The 16,953-nt window shown below is 58.0% G+C and overlaps 2 protein-coding genes across 6 annotated transcripts in view; one reads left to right on the forward strand and one right to left on the reverse strand.

Annotated features, from left to right (window-relative positions):
- The window catches only part of LOC104871855 (histone H1oo), a 7,890-nt gene extending 1,813 nt beyond the window's left edge, over positions 1-6,077 (forward strand). For 2 of the 5 annotated variants that reach the window (XM_019209558.2, XM_033759743.1), the window contains exons 2-5: positions 1,720-1,979; positions 2,668-2,950; positions 3,202-3,245; positions 3,453-3,847. In XM_019209558.2, the coding sequence (XP_019065103.1) occupies positions 1,720-1,979; positions 2,668-2,950; positions 3,202-3,245; positions 3,453-3,692 (827 nt within the window). In that variant the 3' untranslated portion in view covers positions 3,693-3,847. Of the gene's footprint in view, positions 1-673; positions 760-1,719; positions 1,980-2,667; positions 2,951-3,201; positions 3,246-3,452; positions 3,848-4,310 lie in introns of those variants that run through there. The other 3 variants (XR_004515600.1, XM_033759742.1, XM_033759741.1) reach the window with 3 other exon arrangements.
- A 765-nt stretch (positions 6,078-6,842) lies between these two features.
- The window catches only part of Plxnd1 (plexin D1), a 32,331-nt gene continuing 22,220 nt past the window's right edge, over positions 6,843-16,953 (reverse strand). The window contains exons 19-37 of the mRNA XM_010637991.3: positions 16,677-16,937; positions 16,432-16,581; positions 15,536-15,650; positions 14,121-14,228; positions 13,926-14,038; positions 13,126-13,230; positions 12,618-12,748; positions 12,352-12,550; positions 11,840-11,986; positions 11,446-11,602; positions 10,836-10,939; positions 10,695-10,758; positions 10,423-10,457; positions 10,130-10,234; positions 9,705-9,868; positions 8,908-9,055; positions 8,068-8,208; positions 7,836-7,910; positions 6,843-7,705 (exon numbers count right to left, since the gene is read on the reverse strand). Coding sequence (XP_010636293.2) covers positions 7,589-7,705; positions 7,836-7,910; positions 8,068-8,208; positions 8,908-9,055; positions 9,705-9,868; positions 10,130-10,234; positions 10,423-10,457; positions 10,695-10,758; positions 10,836-10,939; positions 11,446-11,602; positions 11,840-11,986; positions 12,352-12,550; positions 12,618-12,748; positions 13,126-13,230; positions 13,926-14,038; positions 14,121-14,228; positions 15,536-15,650; positions 16,432-16,581; positions 16,677-16,937 — 2,439 coding nt within the window. The 3' untranslated portion in view covers positions 6,843-7,588. The remainder of the gene's footprint in view (positions 7,706-7,835; positions 7,911-8,067; positions 8,209-8,907; positions 9,056-9,704; positions 9,869-10,129; positions 10,235-10,422; positions 10,458-10,694; positions 10,759-10,835; positions 10,940-11,445; positions 11,603-11,839; positions 11,987-12,351; positions 12,551-12,617; positions 12,749-13,125; positions 13,231-13,925; positions 14,039-14,120; positions 14,229-15,535; positions 15,651-16,431; positions 16,582-16,676; positions 16,938-16,953) is intronic.

A 16,953-nucleotide genomic window follows, 5' to 3' on the forward strand; every position in this document is an offset into this window, starting at 1 on the left:
CTTTTTAATTTTTTTTTTTTTTTTTTTTTTTTTTTTTTTTTTTTTAACACCAGAGGTTAAACTTAGGACCTCTTGCAAAGCAGGCAGCGGCACCACTGAGCTAAATCCACAGCTTTTTTTCAATTTTTAAATTTTAAGACAGGGTCGTCTTTTTTTCAATTTTTTAATTTTAATACAGTGTCTTACTAAATTGCTAAGTTTCCCAGGCTATGAAACTTGGCAATCCTTCTGCCTCAGCCTCCCTGACATGCCTATAATCATGGTATGTGTCATCACGCCCTGGTGGAATTCTTTACTATGAGAACTTTCAGATCTAAAAGCAGAGCAGGGAATGGGTGTGACGCCTACCCAGTGCTCGCGGTCTGGGTCTGCCTTGTCATCTGCTGTGTTGTTTAGAAGCAACCGGGGACATGTGTTTCATCGGTGCACATCCAGTGCTCATCCTTAACCGATAAGAGCCTTTAAGGGAAATCCAGAGCTGCACTGCAGCTCAGTAGAGCCCGTGCCTGCATGTGTGAGGCCCCAGGTTCACCCCAAGACCCCCTCAAGTACAGTACCTATAGTACACCAGCATGTGCTATGATTAACACCAGGCCTGGTAACGTTCAGTGCTTCCTTCAGGGCTCACGTTTCTGTTTTATTTCCATGTTTGGGGCCTCAATATGGTGTGCAGGTTGGTTTCAAACTCGGCTCAAGCCATCCTCCTGCTTCAGCCTACTGAGCATCCAGAATCACAGTGGCTCAAGCTGCTGCGTTCAGGTGGTTTGGGGTGGTTGTTTTTTTGTTTTTGTTTTTGTTTTTTTCTGGTTTGGGTTTTTTGTTTTTGTTTTTTGCCACCCTTAACCCAGCTGCATTTGGCTGCATCTCCTAAGATCTTCCACTCATGGGTGTCTGTCTGAGTTCCTGCCCTGGGTATTTGTGTAGGAGTAACCCACTGTGTACCCTGTGAAGTCCCTCAGTCTTGTCCTGTGGATGTCACTGTGCCCACTGCCCAGAGCTCCTAATATCCTAAACACCAGAAATTAGGTCCAGACAATTGACTGACTTAGGTTTTTTTTTTCCCAAAAGAATACCAGGTATGATTGAAAAATATGGTGAATGTTTAAAATTTGAAGACATGCATTATAGAAAGATATTAGCCTCAAAGTCCTCTCCCTCACTTTGAACACACACTTATCTCATCCTGCTTAAACCACTTTCTGCAGCAGCTCTGGAGTCCTTTTTCATGAATGTCTTTATGCTGTACTGGCTGCTTTGATGTCCTAATTTGATTCAAAACATTCCCCCCTCGTGACCATTTTGACCTTTGGGAAGAGCCAGAAGTTGCAGGTCCCAGACCTGGCAAACAGGTGAAAGAGGACACCATCCTGTTTTACGAGCCCACCTTTCTTTTGGATGGTGGTAGGCAGTAGCATTCACTGTAGCACGCCTTGCAAAGACACTTAAGAAAGAAAACTTCAGCACTTCTGCAGAAAGTAGCAAGAGCAATGGGATCAGCATGTGTGAAGTGAGGGAGACATTTTTGAGGGACATTCGTGACCATGTCTTTCACTGTGACAAATTTTTAAAAGTTTAAACACACCACGTTTTTCAATCATAAGAGAAAGTCTGAAGCTGCAGGTGATGGTGGCTTTCCCCATACCCCATGGCCCCACGAGCCCCTGGTGCATGCCGTGCCCGGTCCGTGCGCTTAAGGTGATGTCCTGCTGTTCCCTGCAGGCCTGAGCAGCAGCAGGGTCATGGTGGCCCGCCGCCACCCCACAGTGCTGCGCATGGTGCTGGAGGCCGTGCAGGCAGGCGAGCAGCACCGTGGCACCTCAGTGGCGGCCATCAAGCTCTACATCCTGCACAAGTACCCGATGGTGGACATCATCCGCTTCAAGTACCTGCTGAAGCAGGCCCTGGCCACTGGCATGCGCCGTGGACTCCTTGCCAGGCCCCTCAACTCCAAGGCCAGGGGTGCCACTGGCAGCTTCAAGGTGAGCCGGGGGGGGGGCGGCGCTGCCTGGTCCTCCCTGGGCCTTGGCAGGGCTCCTGGGAGGACATCTGGAACCACCTACCTGTCCCAGTCCCTGCAGTGCCTCTGCAGGCCTGGGGACATCTGTGCCATGCTGGCTCTGGGTCCTGGTGCCCTCACAACTGCAGGACGCTCCCTGGGCTCCAGGCTCTGTGCCCAAGGCAAGGCTGGTGCCTTCCCTGAGGCTACCACTTCTCCGACCATCCAGGTGATAACATCCCAAGCCAAGGACCTTTCAGGGTGGCCAAGATCATGGCCCCCATGGTTTCTGGGTGGCTGATCCCAGGCTCCCCAAGTGGATATGGTGGGGTGAGGAGAGCAGTGGTTGTGCTGGCCATGCATGTGTTCCTGGTCATGGTAGGTGATGGGTGTCAAGAAGACTTGGGGACAGGGACCCCCACTTCCCATTGACACTGCTTCTGTGATGGGGAGACTGAGGCTGGGTGTGCAGAGGGTAAGCTGTGCTCTTTGGGGTGTGGGAGTGCAGTGGGGCAAAGGTGTGGAATCGGGATGGCCATCCCTAGAAGGAAGGTGTTAGGCGTTGCAATGGCTGTGTTCTGTCACCTGGACCTTCTCTTGGGGTCCTGGTGGGGTGCAGGGACACCAACGTCCTGCGTTCCCCCAACCCTCCCCATACTCCTCTCTTCCAGCTCATCCCCAAGCACAAGAAGAAGCCCCAGTCCAGCAAGAAGCGCCCCCAGACAGGGACAGCCAGCTCCAGCAAGAAGGGGGCTTCAGAGCCAGCCCAGCCCAGGGTTCCACCCAGACTGGCCAAGGCCCTGGAGAAGGCCCCCCAAGGAGGCCGCAAGGCCAAGGGCACCAGGTCACAGCAGGATGTGGCCAGAGAGGGCCCCTCAAAGCCAGTTGGGGCCTCCTCCAGTGTCTGCCAGCTGGACAGGAAGTCAAAGGTCCTGGGTAGCCAGGGCAGGAAAGGTGAGTGTAGGAGCAGGCCCAACTGTTTGGGAGGGTGGCTGGGGTCCCCGTCTAGTAACTGTGCCCAGAGTACTGTGTGGATCTGGGGAGACGCCTGTGCAGATGGTGCGGGGAGGGTAGGAGGGGAAGCACAGTCCAGGGAGGTCTGAGCCGGGGTGTCCCAAGCTGGGGTCAGGGAAGGCTTCCTGGAGGGGCAGCTGGGGCTCTAAACCCCCCACCTTCCACTCACACCAGCCCCTTCCTCACTCCAGGAGATACAGGGGCCCCTGGGACAACTGCAGCCGTGGCCCCCAAGGTAGGCTTCCCCGTTCCTGCTCCGGCAGGCTATGGGGTGCAGGCGGCCATCTGAAGCCCAGCGGCGTCTGCCCGGGGAACAGGGAGCACACACTCCTCCCAACAGAGCACGGCCTGGCTTCTCTGGGGGTGAGGCCTTGTCACCCCACTCTACAGCTGAGGGGCTAGGGCTAGGCACCTGCCCTTCACCCTGCTGTCTCTCTCCTAGGCTAGAAAACGGGCCCCCTCTCCAACAGGCAGGAAGCCAGCAATCAAGGCTGCCTCAGGGCCTGGACCCAAAGGCACCGCTGCTCCCAAAGGCACCGCTGCTCCCAAAGCCAACACAGCTCCCAAGTTTAAGGGGCCCAGGCAGGGGACACTGTCCCCAGCCAGGAGGGCCAGGGGCAGGCCCAGGCCAGTGGTCAAGGCCTCATCCTCCTCTTCATCATCCTCAGAGCCCAGGAGATAGAGGCCAGTGGGGAAGTTGGTGGCTGGGCTGGAGTTTTTATCCTTCCAAAGCACAGCAATATTTATTTAACCCTGACCTATTTATCAATAAAGATGCTGATCCCTCACACGTGGGTGTGGGTGGCTGCAGAGATTCAGGGTTGGGCCCGGCTCCCCCATCCCCTCTACTGTTTCTCAGCCATGCTGGGTACCACTGCCCTGGGGGTGGTGGGGGGACAACCAGCGTCCTGTGAGGGGCTGTGCGTGGCTGGGGGTTTGGGGGTCCAGGGAATGCGGGAGGGTGTGGACCTGGCGCCATCCCATAGCAGTGGCCCCCTGGGTGGGGGCTGGGCTGTGTAGGGGTCACTGGCATGGTTAGAGGGGTTCATGGTGGAGTAGGCCAAAGCCCTGAGCTGCAACGAGCCAGGGAGGGTTGCAGGCAATAGGAGTGCCTCATCTGAGGGTTTAGGAAGAGCTGCAGGAGGGAGGACTCGAGGAGCTGGTCCAGGAACATGATGCCATTCCGTGGGGAGGGGACGCAGCACATCCCACCGCCCAAGCTCCCTGGCTGCCCCTGTGAACTGTGCCTGGAGGGCTCCTCTGGGCTGGGTCAAGCCCTCCTTGCCTGGCCCTGTCCCAGCTGCAGTCCGGGACCACAATCATGGCGACGGCCATCCTCTGGCAGCGGGTGACATTGGCTATGCACTGGGGCCTGCACGGCCAGGTCACCGGGAAGTGACCACTCAGAGCTGAAGACTCAATGCAGCCTAGGCTGGAGGTGGCGACAAAGAGCTGCTAGTGTCACCAGGAATACAGTGAGGACCGGACCGTTGGCCCCTTCAGCCTTGCAGAGAGGTCCCAGCTTGAAGAGTGGCCCTCAGAGGTGGGGAGTTTCCCTGAAAGCAGGAGGTGGGTGGCACCGGGCTGGATGCCTTCTGCACTGAGAGCCATTCCTGGGGTCCTCAGAAGTTTAGTGGTGATGATTCTGGCCCCAGTTCACTTAGAACTAACTTTGGAATTGTACAGTGTCCTCCCGTCCTTGAGATTCCTTGGGGGCTTTTATCCCATGAGAAGCTCCTAGAAGTTAAGATTCTTCGTTTCAACCAGGCCCAGCTGAGGCAGGATGGTCTTAACATCTGTTTAATGTCCTTTAGGTTGTGGGCTGCAGCAGCGGGGAACATTGAGTGCCTTGTGGAGGTGGATGGCCGGTCAGACTGGGCGCCGGGCGTGATGTCACTGTGCTCTGTAGGGTTCCTTGGGGTCCGAGACCTGACTTAGCTGCCTCATCTGGATATGTTGCTCCCCCTGTTGTCTTTCAGGCCCACTAATGTCCAACACCTGCCTAACAGGAGGTAACCGGTCTGGGCTTACAGGGACAGGGAAACACGCGGTCCAGCATGGTCACCACAGCTCCCTTCCTGTGCAGCTCTACGATCCCCCACCTTCCCCTACCCCACAAGAGGCTGTCGCCCTACACACGCCTCTCGTGAATCTGAGGTTGCTGGCTGGGCCTGGGCAGGAGGAGACTGCAATGGCTTCCCGCCTAGGGGCTCTGCCTCTGCTTTCTTCCTGGGCTGGAGTTGGCCAGGCAGGCCGCAGGCACCACCCAGGGGACAGCTGGTGACAGGTCCTGCCCTCTGGCTTCTCCCTTTTGAAAGTTTTTCCAGAGACACCCCAACTGCCTGTGATGCTCAGTACAGGGTAGGGACGGTCCAGGCGCCCACAGTGGCCAGGCACATCTCGGGGCCCAGATGCGGGCTATAGATGGCTGCTGAAGTTGGCCACCTTCAGAGTGACCCGGGAACCACAGGGCGCCTCGGCTCGCAACACCCCCTGAGTGCTGAGGAGCTGCATGCTAATCGGGCATTGACAGGCTGTGAAATAGTTACTGACAAGGAAGATGTCACCACATGTTGTGCGAAGGGGACTTGGGCCGCAATGGTATTGGGCCCCATTCCATACTCACCCCAGCCTCCCATCCCCACACACCATGGCTTGGTCCCCTCTGTCTCCTTCCCCTCCAAGATCCTAGCAGCTTTTATTTTCTTTGTGCTCTTTTGTGCTTCCTGCATTTCCCTGGGAAATATGTAGTCATTCTAGAATGGCACCTTCCCCCTCCAAAGATCCTATCAAATATGCCAATAACTTAAATTAGAAAATCTGCTGCTTAGTAAGAAGGAATCAATGCTCAGAATAGAACATTTGAAAGTGGAAGTCGAAGCTTTTTCCTGTAGTAGCTTCAGGGTGAGGAGTTTTTAAAACAAAAGATTACTTACTTTCCCCTGCCTTGTGCACTCTCTTTAGCTCTAAGAGTTGGAATCTGTGGGATTTTGTTTCTGTATTATGGAGTTTTGGCCCCAGCTCCCGTTCCTGGTTTGGGTTTTCTGAGACAGGGTCTCACTCTGTAGTCCAGGCTGGTCTTAAACTCTATATAGCCCAGGCTAGCCTTTAAAATGTGGCGATCCTCCTGCCTCAGCCTCCTGAGTGCTGGGATGACAGGCGGGCACCATCACACTCAGGTGCCAGCTCTTACTCTTCCTGAAGGGCACATTTTTGTGGACTTGCCAAGCAGTGGGAGGAGGGCCTTGTGACCTGAACCTGGGGCCGGTGAGTCCTAGACACAGCGGTGGCCGGGAGTGGGTGGTAGCCTGTGTCTAACTCATCAGTCACTGCTCAGCACCGGTGTGGAGGGCAGCCTGTCCCGCTGGGGAGCCACCTGTGTCCTTGTCAGAAACGTATGGCTAATGACACAACTTTGAAGATGAGAAATTCAGGGCGAGCACCTGACAGGCAGTTCCTCCACCCAGCAGACACCCTTGCTCTCTACACAGTTCAGGGTGAGGGCAGAGACCGGCACTGGAAGCAGAGGCAAGTCCCACCCTGATGGGGGCACCTTGATAAGTTCCTATTTCTCCACCTGAGCTTGTTATAAAGAATGCTGGGGCTGGGTGTGGCTGAGTGTGAGCCAGGCCTGGCACATCCAGCATTGCACTGCACACGAGTGCTCGGCAGGGCCCATCCAGGGGCCCGCACTCAACTGTGACAGCTTCCTGGAGGGCCCAAGGGACCCAGAGCTAGGTGCCGCCTCTCTTTCACTGAAGACGGGAGTTAATGGCCTCGTGTCCCCCTCTCCCAGGACAAAAGCTGAGCCATGATAGATTTCCCGGCAGCTTTTATTATAAAGACGGTTCTAGTGACTCCAAGCCCCTGCAGCCGGCCCAGCCATGGGAGACAAAGCTAGGTGACTTCTCCATGCATGGAGGGGCCTGGTCAGACCCATCCTGGGGACAGTCCCTTCCAGTGTTGCATGGTGGCCCTTGCCCCGCCCCCACAGCCTCTGCACAGGTGGCAGCCATTCACAGTCAGAACATGATAATTTTTTAATATATAAAAGCTTAAGAAAAAAAAAAGACAAAGTGGTGCTATCCTTAGGAACACTTCCAGAAGGACCGAGTAGCCCAGCTACAGCCTCAGTACATCCCAGTCTCACTCCCTCCCAGGGTACCAGGATCCCTGCCTGTCCCAGGATCCCTGCAGGTATGCATGGGCGCTGCCCATACTGGGCCCAGAGCCGAAGTCTGGCCCTGCTCTGTGTCTACAGTGAGTCCTGTCCAGGTGGCAGGGAGGAGACAGCATTTGGTGACTGAGCAGAACCCAGGAGGGCCCTTCGCACATGGCTGAGGTAGTGCTTCCAAGGCGCAGCCGGGGCCCCGTCCGTGTCCCCAACCATGCTGGCACGTGTAGCCAGCATCTTAGCAGCTGCTGGGCAGCAGGGTGCATGGGGAGCTCCCAAAGGTCTGGCTGTGGCATTTGAGGGGGCAGGAAGAGGGGACAGGGCCCCTCCACTCCCAAGTTTGTGCAATCCGAGGCTCCAGGATTGTGTCTGTTCTGCCACACAGTGAGTGGATGGTGCTGTGCTCAGGCCTCACTGTAGCACTCGTAGATGTTGTCTTCCATCAGGGCCACCACCTGCTCGAACTTGTGCTGCAGCTGCGTCCTCCGGGCCGTGGGGTTGGCCTCCAGTGCTGTCACGATCTGTGGGGTGACCAGGGCAGCTGGGCCTCAGCTCTCAGGAGAACAGGCTGCCTGGTGCCCACCCAGGAGCCTTGGCTGGAAAACGTCACCAACCCATGGAGTCTTACAGTGCCAGGCGTAGGGTGCTCACCTGCAGGCGGTACCGCTTGGCGTATTTGTAGATCTCTGCCAGCGCCACGTTGGTGTTGAATTCATTCTGGTACTTCTGCGGGAACGTGGGGAGGAGGGCATGGTCTCGGTCACCAAAGGGACCACGCTGACCTGCTTAGCCTTCAGGTAAGCAAGCAGGCAGAGGCCCCAGGATCCATCTCCTCTCCCCCTGGGGAGCACTCCATCCAAGCCCAAGTCCCCTTCATGCCTACCCGAGACTCCTCAGCCAGATGGGCGTTCATCTCCTGCTCACTGAGTGGCGCCATGTCCTGGATCTGCTTGTAGTAGCCCTGCACGACCTTGCGGTACTCGGGGATCTCCTTGGCATACAGCAGCTTGTTGGTGGGTGAGTCCTGGCCGGGTGGGGGCAGAGGTGGAGGGGGTGTGGTGAGGCTGCTGTGTATCACAAACCCTGACCCCACCGAAACAGATGCAGGCTCATTGGGCCATCCCTCAGTGTCCCCATGGTGCTGACTTCCAGCCAGGCCTCTCCCATGTGTTCGGCTCAGGAGCATAACCAGGGCCTACTCTGGGAACAGTGCAGGAGTGCCATGCAGCCCTATGGGGTTACGGATCGTAGGAGCTGAGACCCAGTTTCTGGCTCAGCTGAACATTTTCCACTATGCATCTGGAAGCCACCCAGCTAAGACTGCCACCTCTGTGTCCCTCTGGGGCTATCCTCACAATAGCTGGCATCTTTTACCCTCCTGGTCATCCAATCTCTGCCCCTGGGTGCCCTTCCCCAGCCTGGGATACTGGGTCTCTCCTGTCTCAGCCTGGAAGCCCCCTCTGCCTATTCAGCTCCAAAGTCAGTCGGGTGCCTCGGCTCAGGTGGAGCCTTGTGCCTCCTCCTGCATGTTGCTCGGGTGTCCCAGTCCTGCCTCTGACCCTGCACAGTGGCTCAGGACCTTCAAGGGCTGCTGCCTGGAGGCCACACTCATGCCAGCCCAGCTTGCCTTAGGCAGCAGGGTGGGTTTCTGGGTACCCTGCCTGCAGATCCCATTTATGCCATGGCTTCTGCCCCACTCCATTGTCCCGCGCAGGAGACCCACCTTGCCCAACTGCAGGTCAGAGATGGAGCAGGCGTCGATGAAGGCCTGTGCGATGACTGTCAAGCAGGCATCAATGTGGTCGGTCTTTTCAATGTCGAACACAAACTGGGGGTTCTTCAGGATATTCACCCAGAAGCGGAGGGGCAGGCTGGGGTACAGGAACAGGTTACATGAGCCCTGGGAACCCCTGGGACCTGTGGTCTCCCCTTTCTGGCCAGCTAGGCCCTAGTTCCCCCACTGACTCCACAGTCCCCAGCTCTCTGCAGGAGCCTCTGCCAGGTCCTGGTTCTCATTAGAGCCCTGCCTGCCTGCCTGTTCTGCTCCGCACGCAGCCGGAAGCCAACATTAGCAGCACAGGGCAGTGGGTTTGGATTCCAGGCCTTGTCCTCTAGAGGCCCGAGCAGGCTGCTGACACTCCAACCCCAACCCAGGGCCACCAGGTGACACAGCAGCCGTAGCCACAAGACCCCCAGAGAGCTGAGAAGATCCTGAGCCACTCAGAAGCCCTGGGTGCTGGAGTTCTGCGCATCGGTGGAGGATTTCAATCCCTGAAGCTGACATGTATGTGTCTCAAGGGAGAGCTGAAAACAGGGCGTGGGCTCTGGAGCACTGAGGGCTGAGCTGGGCTCCACCACCCCAGGACAGAGGGACAGTGGCAGGGGACAAAACTTCTACAGTTAGGGTGGCTCCTGCCGAGGGCCTGGGTTTATAAGTGCCCAGGGAGGTGAAGCTCTTGCCCCAGGTCACAGGGCTGGAACCCGGTGGGCACCATGAGGGTCCGGCCTCCCTCTCTGGACCTGTTGGTCTTCCAGATGTGCAGCGTGTCAGGGTCTGAAATGCCCCTCTTCTCTGCCTGCTCCTCCAGAAAATCGAAGAAGTACTTGACGGCCAGAGGGGGCTTGTCCTCAGGGATGCTCAGAATGGCCTTGAACAAGTCATCCAGGAACTTCTGCAGCGTGCCCTGCGGGAGCGGTGGCCACCATCAGCCAGGGCCCTTGCAGAGCTAGGCCAGGCACCTGACCTCCTGGACTTCAGGTTTCTATCTGGGAATCGAGTCAGTGGTGGCCAGGAGTTGAGAATGCAGGCTCTGGGGGCTGATGGTGACACCCAGGCCCTGTAACCTTGGGGCCATTACCCACCTCTCCCTGGGCCCAAGCTCCCTCTCCCCATCAGGCTCACACACAGCTGACCACTGCCCAAGGAAGACTGAGGCTGAGCCCACCTTGGTGGACAGCAGACGGGTCAGGTAGATCTCGGGCAGCACCTTCTTGCGGTGGCTCTGCCGGTGCGATTTCTTGGGCTCTGCCAGCTCATCGGTGGGCAGCACCTGGGGGCCGGACAGTGGTCAGGGCCTGTGCATGCGCTGTCCCCAGCTGTCTGGTGAAAGACTGTCCTGCAGTTCCCACTGCTCCAGCCCTCCTGGCCTAAGAGCCTTTCCCGCATGTGGGGGAGGAGGGGCAGGAAGCCAGGCCACGCCCACGGGGCTGGGCCCCAGGGGCCAAGCTGGGCACTCACCAAATGGAAATACTTCTCTGTGTCCAAGTCTTTCACTGTGGGAGGAAAATGCATAATAAACAAACAGGGAGAGAGGGCAAGAGAGATAGAAACAGAGACAAAGAGGCAGAGGTGAGAGAGATGGAGATGGAGAAGGCAGGGAAGGCACGAGAATCAGGAAGTGGCCACAGCACCAGGGCCCAGCAGGTGAGCCTCGGAGACGCCAGAGCATGCAGCCCCCAGCTTGCTCCAAGCCTGTTTCCCCCACTTGCATCCTCGATGCCCCAGAGTACCTCGGCCCAGAGTGTTGTCCTTCTTGTCTGTTAGGCTCATGGCCAAAGAAGCGCCTTCCGGGATCTGCCAGGAGGAAGGCAGAGGTCAGAGGCCAGGGGACGGGGCGGAGGGCAGAGGACGGGCTGGAGGGCAGGGTGCACCTGGTAGTGGGCCAGGGTGTTCAGCTTCTTGCGCCCGTCCTCCACCACAGAGGTGTCATCCAGGTCCCGCAGGATGTAGCTCTGTGTGCTAGTAGCGAACCACTCTGGAGGTGCAGGATGGGAGGCTCATCAGGATGAGCAGGCCTGGCTGGGGCCAGAGAGGAGGGGCCCCGACTCAGACCCTCTGTTTCCTCTGTGACAAAGTGGGTTGCGGTGCCAGTGTCCCTCGCCCAGGGTGTCAATGTTAAAACAGCAGGCCGAAGAAGTGAAAGCCCCACGTGTGAAGAGCCCACATGACCTCCATGACTCCCACTGACCCCAGACAACCTGAGTGCCAGCTCTGCCCTCCCAGCCTGCCAGCCCCAGGGGGCCACCTGAGTGCACAGCCGTGGGCAGAGAGCACTGTTCAATGGAATGGCTTACAGCTCCGGGAAGACCTGAGGTTTCAGCAACAGATCCGAGACTGCTAAGGCATCCTCCTAAACCCACTCCCGGACAGGCTAAGAAGCATGGCTGAACACTCTGAACACTGGTCTCCCGCACAGCGCTGCACCCCATTCTCCTGTCCCCGAGGTCCCTCCTGCTTCAGTGAGCTGTGCCAGGTGCCCACCCAGATCCACGTCCTCGGCTCGCGGCCACTGAGAGTAGGGCACGTTCTTGCAGAAGGCCTCCAAGATCTTCTCCTTCACCTGCGTCAGTGTGTCTGTGTCCATGGCGCGCACGCTCAGGGAGTCCATGCCGCAGCCCTGGAAGGACACGTTCAGGTTCTGCAGAGGAGAGAGGGGACGTCAGTGAGCGGTGCCCGCAGGCCTGGGTGAGCAGTGGCAGCAGAAGGTGGGACTGGGTGAGTGCAAGGACTGGGTTCTCCCCTAGCATCACTGAGAGGAGAATCCAAAGCCCAGGGTCGCCCCAGACCTGGAGGATTGCCCCACCCCGCGCGGCCACCCGCATGCAATGACCCCGCCCACTCGTTGCATAGCTCCGCCCACCGCCCGCCCCCTCACCCTGGGCTTGGCCTCGATGTTCTCACGCAGCAGCCACTCCTCATTGAGTGTGTAGCGCGCCTTTCCGGTGATGGCATCGATGGAGCCCTTGTTGATCTGCTGCTTGATGGCGCACAGCAGCAGGAAGAACGGCTCCCCGACGGTCTCCTGGGGGCCGGGCAGTGAGCCTGTGGGACCCAAGCCTGCACCCGCCCTCCTCGCCGCGGTGGGACCAGAGGCCTCCTGGGTCCCAGCCGGTGGCCCTTGAGCTCGGTGGCCTCTGCTGCTCCCCTGTGGTACTGAGGTACCGTGAGAGCAGACGGGAAGGACTGAGAACACAGCACTCGGCTCCCCGGGAGGACCACGCCAGGGGCCCAGCTGAGCCAGGCCACAGACTGCACCTCATTGGGACACAAAGCCCCCCACTTCAGATCTTGGGGACCCTGGGGCGGGCAGGGTGCAAAGAGTCCTCTCGCCGGTCACTGGCTGTGCCTGTGCCGGTCCCTGCCCCAGGTCTTGGTCCCCAGGCTCACCCGCAGGCAGCTGTACATGCAGATGGACATCCAGTTGGTCAGCATCTTTTCTACCACCGACTCAGTGCGCCGCAGCATGAGCTTGGGGTTCTTGGCAGCAGAGGCGTCGATGAGGTCCACTAGCAGCTCCTTCATGATGCTGGTGTAGTACTCGAGCTTGCCATGCAGGGCGATGGTCAGTAGCGATGCCAGGCTGCACCTGCAGAGACAAGGAGTCAGCGCAGGTGCACGGGGCAGGGGCAGCACGGGGCCAGGCCGGGCCTCACCGGTCGCGAACTGCAAAGTCCTTCTGCTGCTCTAGTGCGTGCACAAAGACGATGAGGAAGTGCTTGTTGCTAAGCAGCGAGGAGAACAGGCTGATGCCCTCCTCCATGCTGGGCCGGCAGTTCTCAGGCACCTGCGGGCAGGAGGGGCGCCATGACATCCCAGCCACTTTGCACACCTCCTGGGGCAGGGCAGAGCTCATCACCTCCCCACCATGGATGCCTGGCAACAGTGGGGCCCAGAGGTGATGCGGTATCCCGGGGGTGGGGTCTCCCATTTCCAAGCTCTAGGTGGAAGAGATTTGGGGCACATGGGATGGGGGGTAGGGGCAAACCTTCGTCTCTTCCACCTCACCTGAGCAGTCAGTGCTTGCCATCAAGTCTGGATGGCCACTTGAATGCCCCCAGGGATGGGGAGCTCACTACCTTTCAGTGGCAGATTCTTTCCCTCTCTGGGTGGGACTGTGGGTTAGGTGAGTAGGAAGGGCACAGGGGTGTTCAGGACACTCACATTCCACTCTCCCAGCAGTGGGTGGGTCTCTGGCACTGGTGGACTCCCTTGTGAGCCCAGGGACTGCGACGGGAGCATGTAGCGCTCTTCATATAGGGATGAGCACTGTGGAGGAGGAGCCCAGGCTCATCAGGGCCACCTGGTACACACAACCGGCCCAGGGCCACAGAAACTGCCCCACCTACAAAGCAAGAGGCTTGGCCATGCCCAGGGCCAGGGACACCGCGGGTACCAGAGGTACCAGCGAGGGGTTTCCTCTGATGTCACAGGCACTGGAAGTAGCACGAGCCAAGGTGTACAATGCAAGAGGGTAAAGGCTTCAGAGGAAGCAGAAACATCCTGGTGTGCAGTGGTGGAGACTGAGGCTGAGGCAAGCAAGGGAGCTTCTCAGCTGCTGCTCAGGGAATAGGGAAGGCAATGGCCACGGTCACCTTGGGAAAGTAGGGACAGGGCAGTGGCCCTGGGAAGAGCAACAGGAAGTAAGGGAGGTACGGAAGGGTTGGGTGGGATTCAGTGGACAGGACAGAGGACGTGGAGACCAAGAGAAGCCACACTGGGGGTGGCAAGCCCAGCACGCCAGGAGAGTCGGGCTGAGAGCTGGCTTCTGTATGGACAGCGAAACATCCAGTGAACAGAGAGGAAAGTGGGGGAGAAACTAGGCCCGGACTTGGCAGGCAGCCAGGACCGCTGTGGATGAGAGTGTAGGTTTTGCACTACTCAAGGGGCCTGTGCTACATAAAGATGCCATGGGCCCAGCTGCTCAAAGCACCCAGAGCAGGTCTGAGGGGGCCCAGGCTGACCTTGGGGAAGAAAGTGCGGGTCACAAAGTGCTTGTATTCCAGGAAGGGGATGCCCTGGCTGCGGTTCAGCTCCTTGGTCAGGTCCGTCATGTCTGTCTGCAGCTCAGCAAAGCCTGGGGGACAGGTGGCAGATGGCCAGCCGGTCTCCAGGTGGGAGGCCACTTGCCTGTCCATCCCGCCGTCCCCACCTGCTACCTTTGCGGATCTCCTCCCGAATCTGAGACTCCATCTCCTCCATCTGCAGCAGTGTCTTCTGCCAGTAGCGCTCGGCGCGGCGGCTCTTGGTGCAGAAGACGAACAGGGCTGTGAGGGCGGGCAGCAGGCAGGGCCTCAGGCGCCAGGTCCCCACACCGCGCACCCCAGCCCTCCCTGCCTGAGGCCCAGGGCTTGGGGACCAGACAGGGCCCTCTGTCCCCTTCTTAGCAAAGGAAACGAGTGTGGAGGAGGGAGGTCCTGGGGCAGGAATGCCGGGTGACTTCTGCTTTCTCTCTCTCTAGGTTTTCCATTCCTTTTACAATGACCAGATGTCACTCGTTAACAGCGCCTTTACAGCAGTTACACTGTAACCCTTCCGAGGGCTGCGCGTGAGGAGACACACAGGGCTCTATGGTGCTCCTGGAGGAGCTAGAAGATGCGTAGCACACAGGAGGTGCTGAGGCAGGACGAGTGTTTTCCTCCTTTCATCTTCCTCTGGTTTCCCGTGTTTGGTTTGGTTTTTTTTGTTTTTTTTTTTATATTACCTACGATCGTTTTTTTAAAACTAAGACATAGTAGCTGTTCTAAGATACAGTGGACATAGTATGTAATCTGCCCGTGTCCAGTCTGTAGCTCAGTGGTTCCTCGTGAGGGGCTACCATCGGCACTAATCTTGGAACGTATTTTGTGCCTGGACATGCCCTGCACCCATAAAGCAGTCCTCCCCTCTCCTCCTCAGCTGGCACCCACATACCTACTTCCTCTTTCTATAGTCATCCTCTTCCGGACACTTAGTCTAATGGAATCACACAGGATGCAGCCTTTTCTCCGGCTTCATTACCACAATATTCTCAAGGTTTCTCTATATCACAGCACCTGTCAAAGCTTTGCTTTTTTGTGGCTGAGCAATATTCCACTGCAGGGACAGACTGCCTTGTTTATCCATTTATTATCTGATGGTCATCTGAGTTGTGTGAATCTCTTAATTACTGTACATAATACAACATTTATTTACAAAGGGTTCTGTGTGTGTGTGTGTACAGGTTAGTATTTCTCCTGGGCAATACCAAGGAGTGGAATTGCTGGGCCAGTTGGCAGCTCTGTGGCACCATTCTGAGGCAGTGCCAAGCACTTTCCAAGCAGGTGCCCCCTCTACATTCACAGTGAAGCAGGAGAGCTCGGTCCCTGCTCCCTGAGGACTCACTGCTCACTGTGCGCACGATTCTAACACGCAGGTACATCTCCCTTGCACAGCCATCTCTCCAGAACCTTCTGTAGTTCCTCAGTTACTAGAGAACAGGATTCCAAATTCCCCTGCCTGGCGTTCACCTTCCACGCTCTGCAGGACGCTGCCTCTGCCCTGCTGCCCCTATGCCCGCCTGTCTCAAGAGGCCTCCCAGGGAGGGACTCCGTACCGACCACAGACAGCAGCAGCAGGACACTGCAGATGACGATAGAGGTCACGATGGCCGTCTCGCTTCCCCCTAGTTGCAGCGTGGCGATGGTCTGGTTGAAGTTCCCCACCTGGACCTGGCAGAGGCAGGAAGAGGTTTCGGTTTCAAGGAAGGGCTATGGCTCTTCAGTGCCTGCTGCACAGCCATGGGCAGGTTGCTAACCTCTGACTCGCACCGCACAATGACCATATCTAACCCGGGACACCAGGACAAACACGATGCCTGTCAGACCTTGGTCTGGGCCTGGCCCAGCAGCCACACACTGTAGGGGCTGCCATGGTCAGGACCGTGGGAGGAGTGAGGAGGAGCCAGAGGTGGGCAGTGTCCAGGGCCTGGCTGCTGGGTCCAGTATCGGTCAGGCCGTCCTGGGGCCAGGGGCACAGGTGAACACTGAGGACCGGGCCTGTAAAGGGAGCTGTCCCATCCTGGGGCGGCAGTGTGCTTGAAGCAGTGAGCACACATGCAAGTGGGGACGGGGCAGAAAAGGGGCTGCTCCCAGGGCCCCCTCTGCTCCTCCTCCAGGACTCTGTGTTGGCTGGCAGCCTGCTCTAGATGCCCATCGGTGTGTTGCTTCTGAAAGTCAAGCCACCGTAGGCCCAGGTGGCCCACTCACTGACCCTGAGCAAGAGGTCACTGGCTTCTTGGACCTCAGTCTCCCCAGCCATCAAGTAAGGGTGTAGAGCTCTGTCTGCCTTGCTTTGCTGGCCTAGGCTACTGGACTCGGGGGCAGGGGCGAGTGCTCCGCAGAGGAACCAGGTCATACCCACTGTGGTCCCGCACTGCCCACTCCACCAAGCCTCCAGGACCACCCACTCAGATGGCTATGCCCATCACAGAACCAGGGCCCACCCACTCACCGTGATGGGCAGCTGTCCCTCCGCAGCGTCCAGAGAGTCATTGACTGAGCAGTGGATGACTCTGTCGGACACGATCTGGATGTCACAGGCCACCTGGCCGATCTTGACCTGGTATTCATGGCTCTCCAGCCCCAGGCTGTCCTGCTCCTTCTGCAGAGACAGGCGTGAGCAGGGGATGGGACAGGGATGGGATCCGAACTGCGACAGTGGGGAAGGAATGAGAAGGGATGGGGCGAGCTGCTCACGTGGATGACAAGGGTGAGTGGCTCCCCAGGGTGGTGGCGGATCCAACGCTCACGCCGTGCTGTTGAGAACTGTGGGTTGGGCAGGTAGTCCAGGTAGAAGCGGCTCCCGCGTGGCATCTCCTCAGGGTCAGGCGGAGCCTCATAGGGAGCCTCGTCTGCATAGACCCGGCCATTGATGAAGAAGGCCACGGGTGCTGAGGCGTTGTACAGGGCCCCAGGTGACGGGCAGGTGATGAGTGTGGCATTGAGGACCTTACACAGCTGGGAGCAGAGGAGA

This window comes from Fukomys damarensis, unplaced genomic scaffold (genome assembly GCF_012274545.1).
Source record: "Fukomys damarensis isolate Sample0158 unplaced genomic scaffold, DMR_v1.0_HiC HiC_scaffold_37, whole genome shotgun sequence".
NCBI lineage: Eukaryota > Metazoa > Chordata > Mammalia > Rodentia > Bathyergidae > Fukomys > Fukomys damarensis.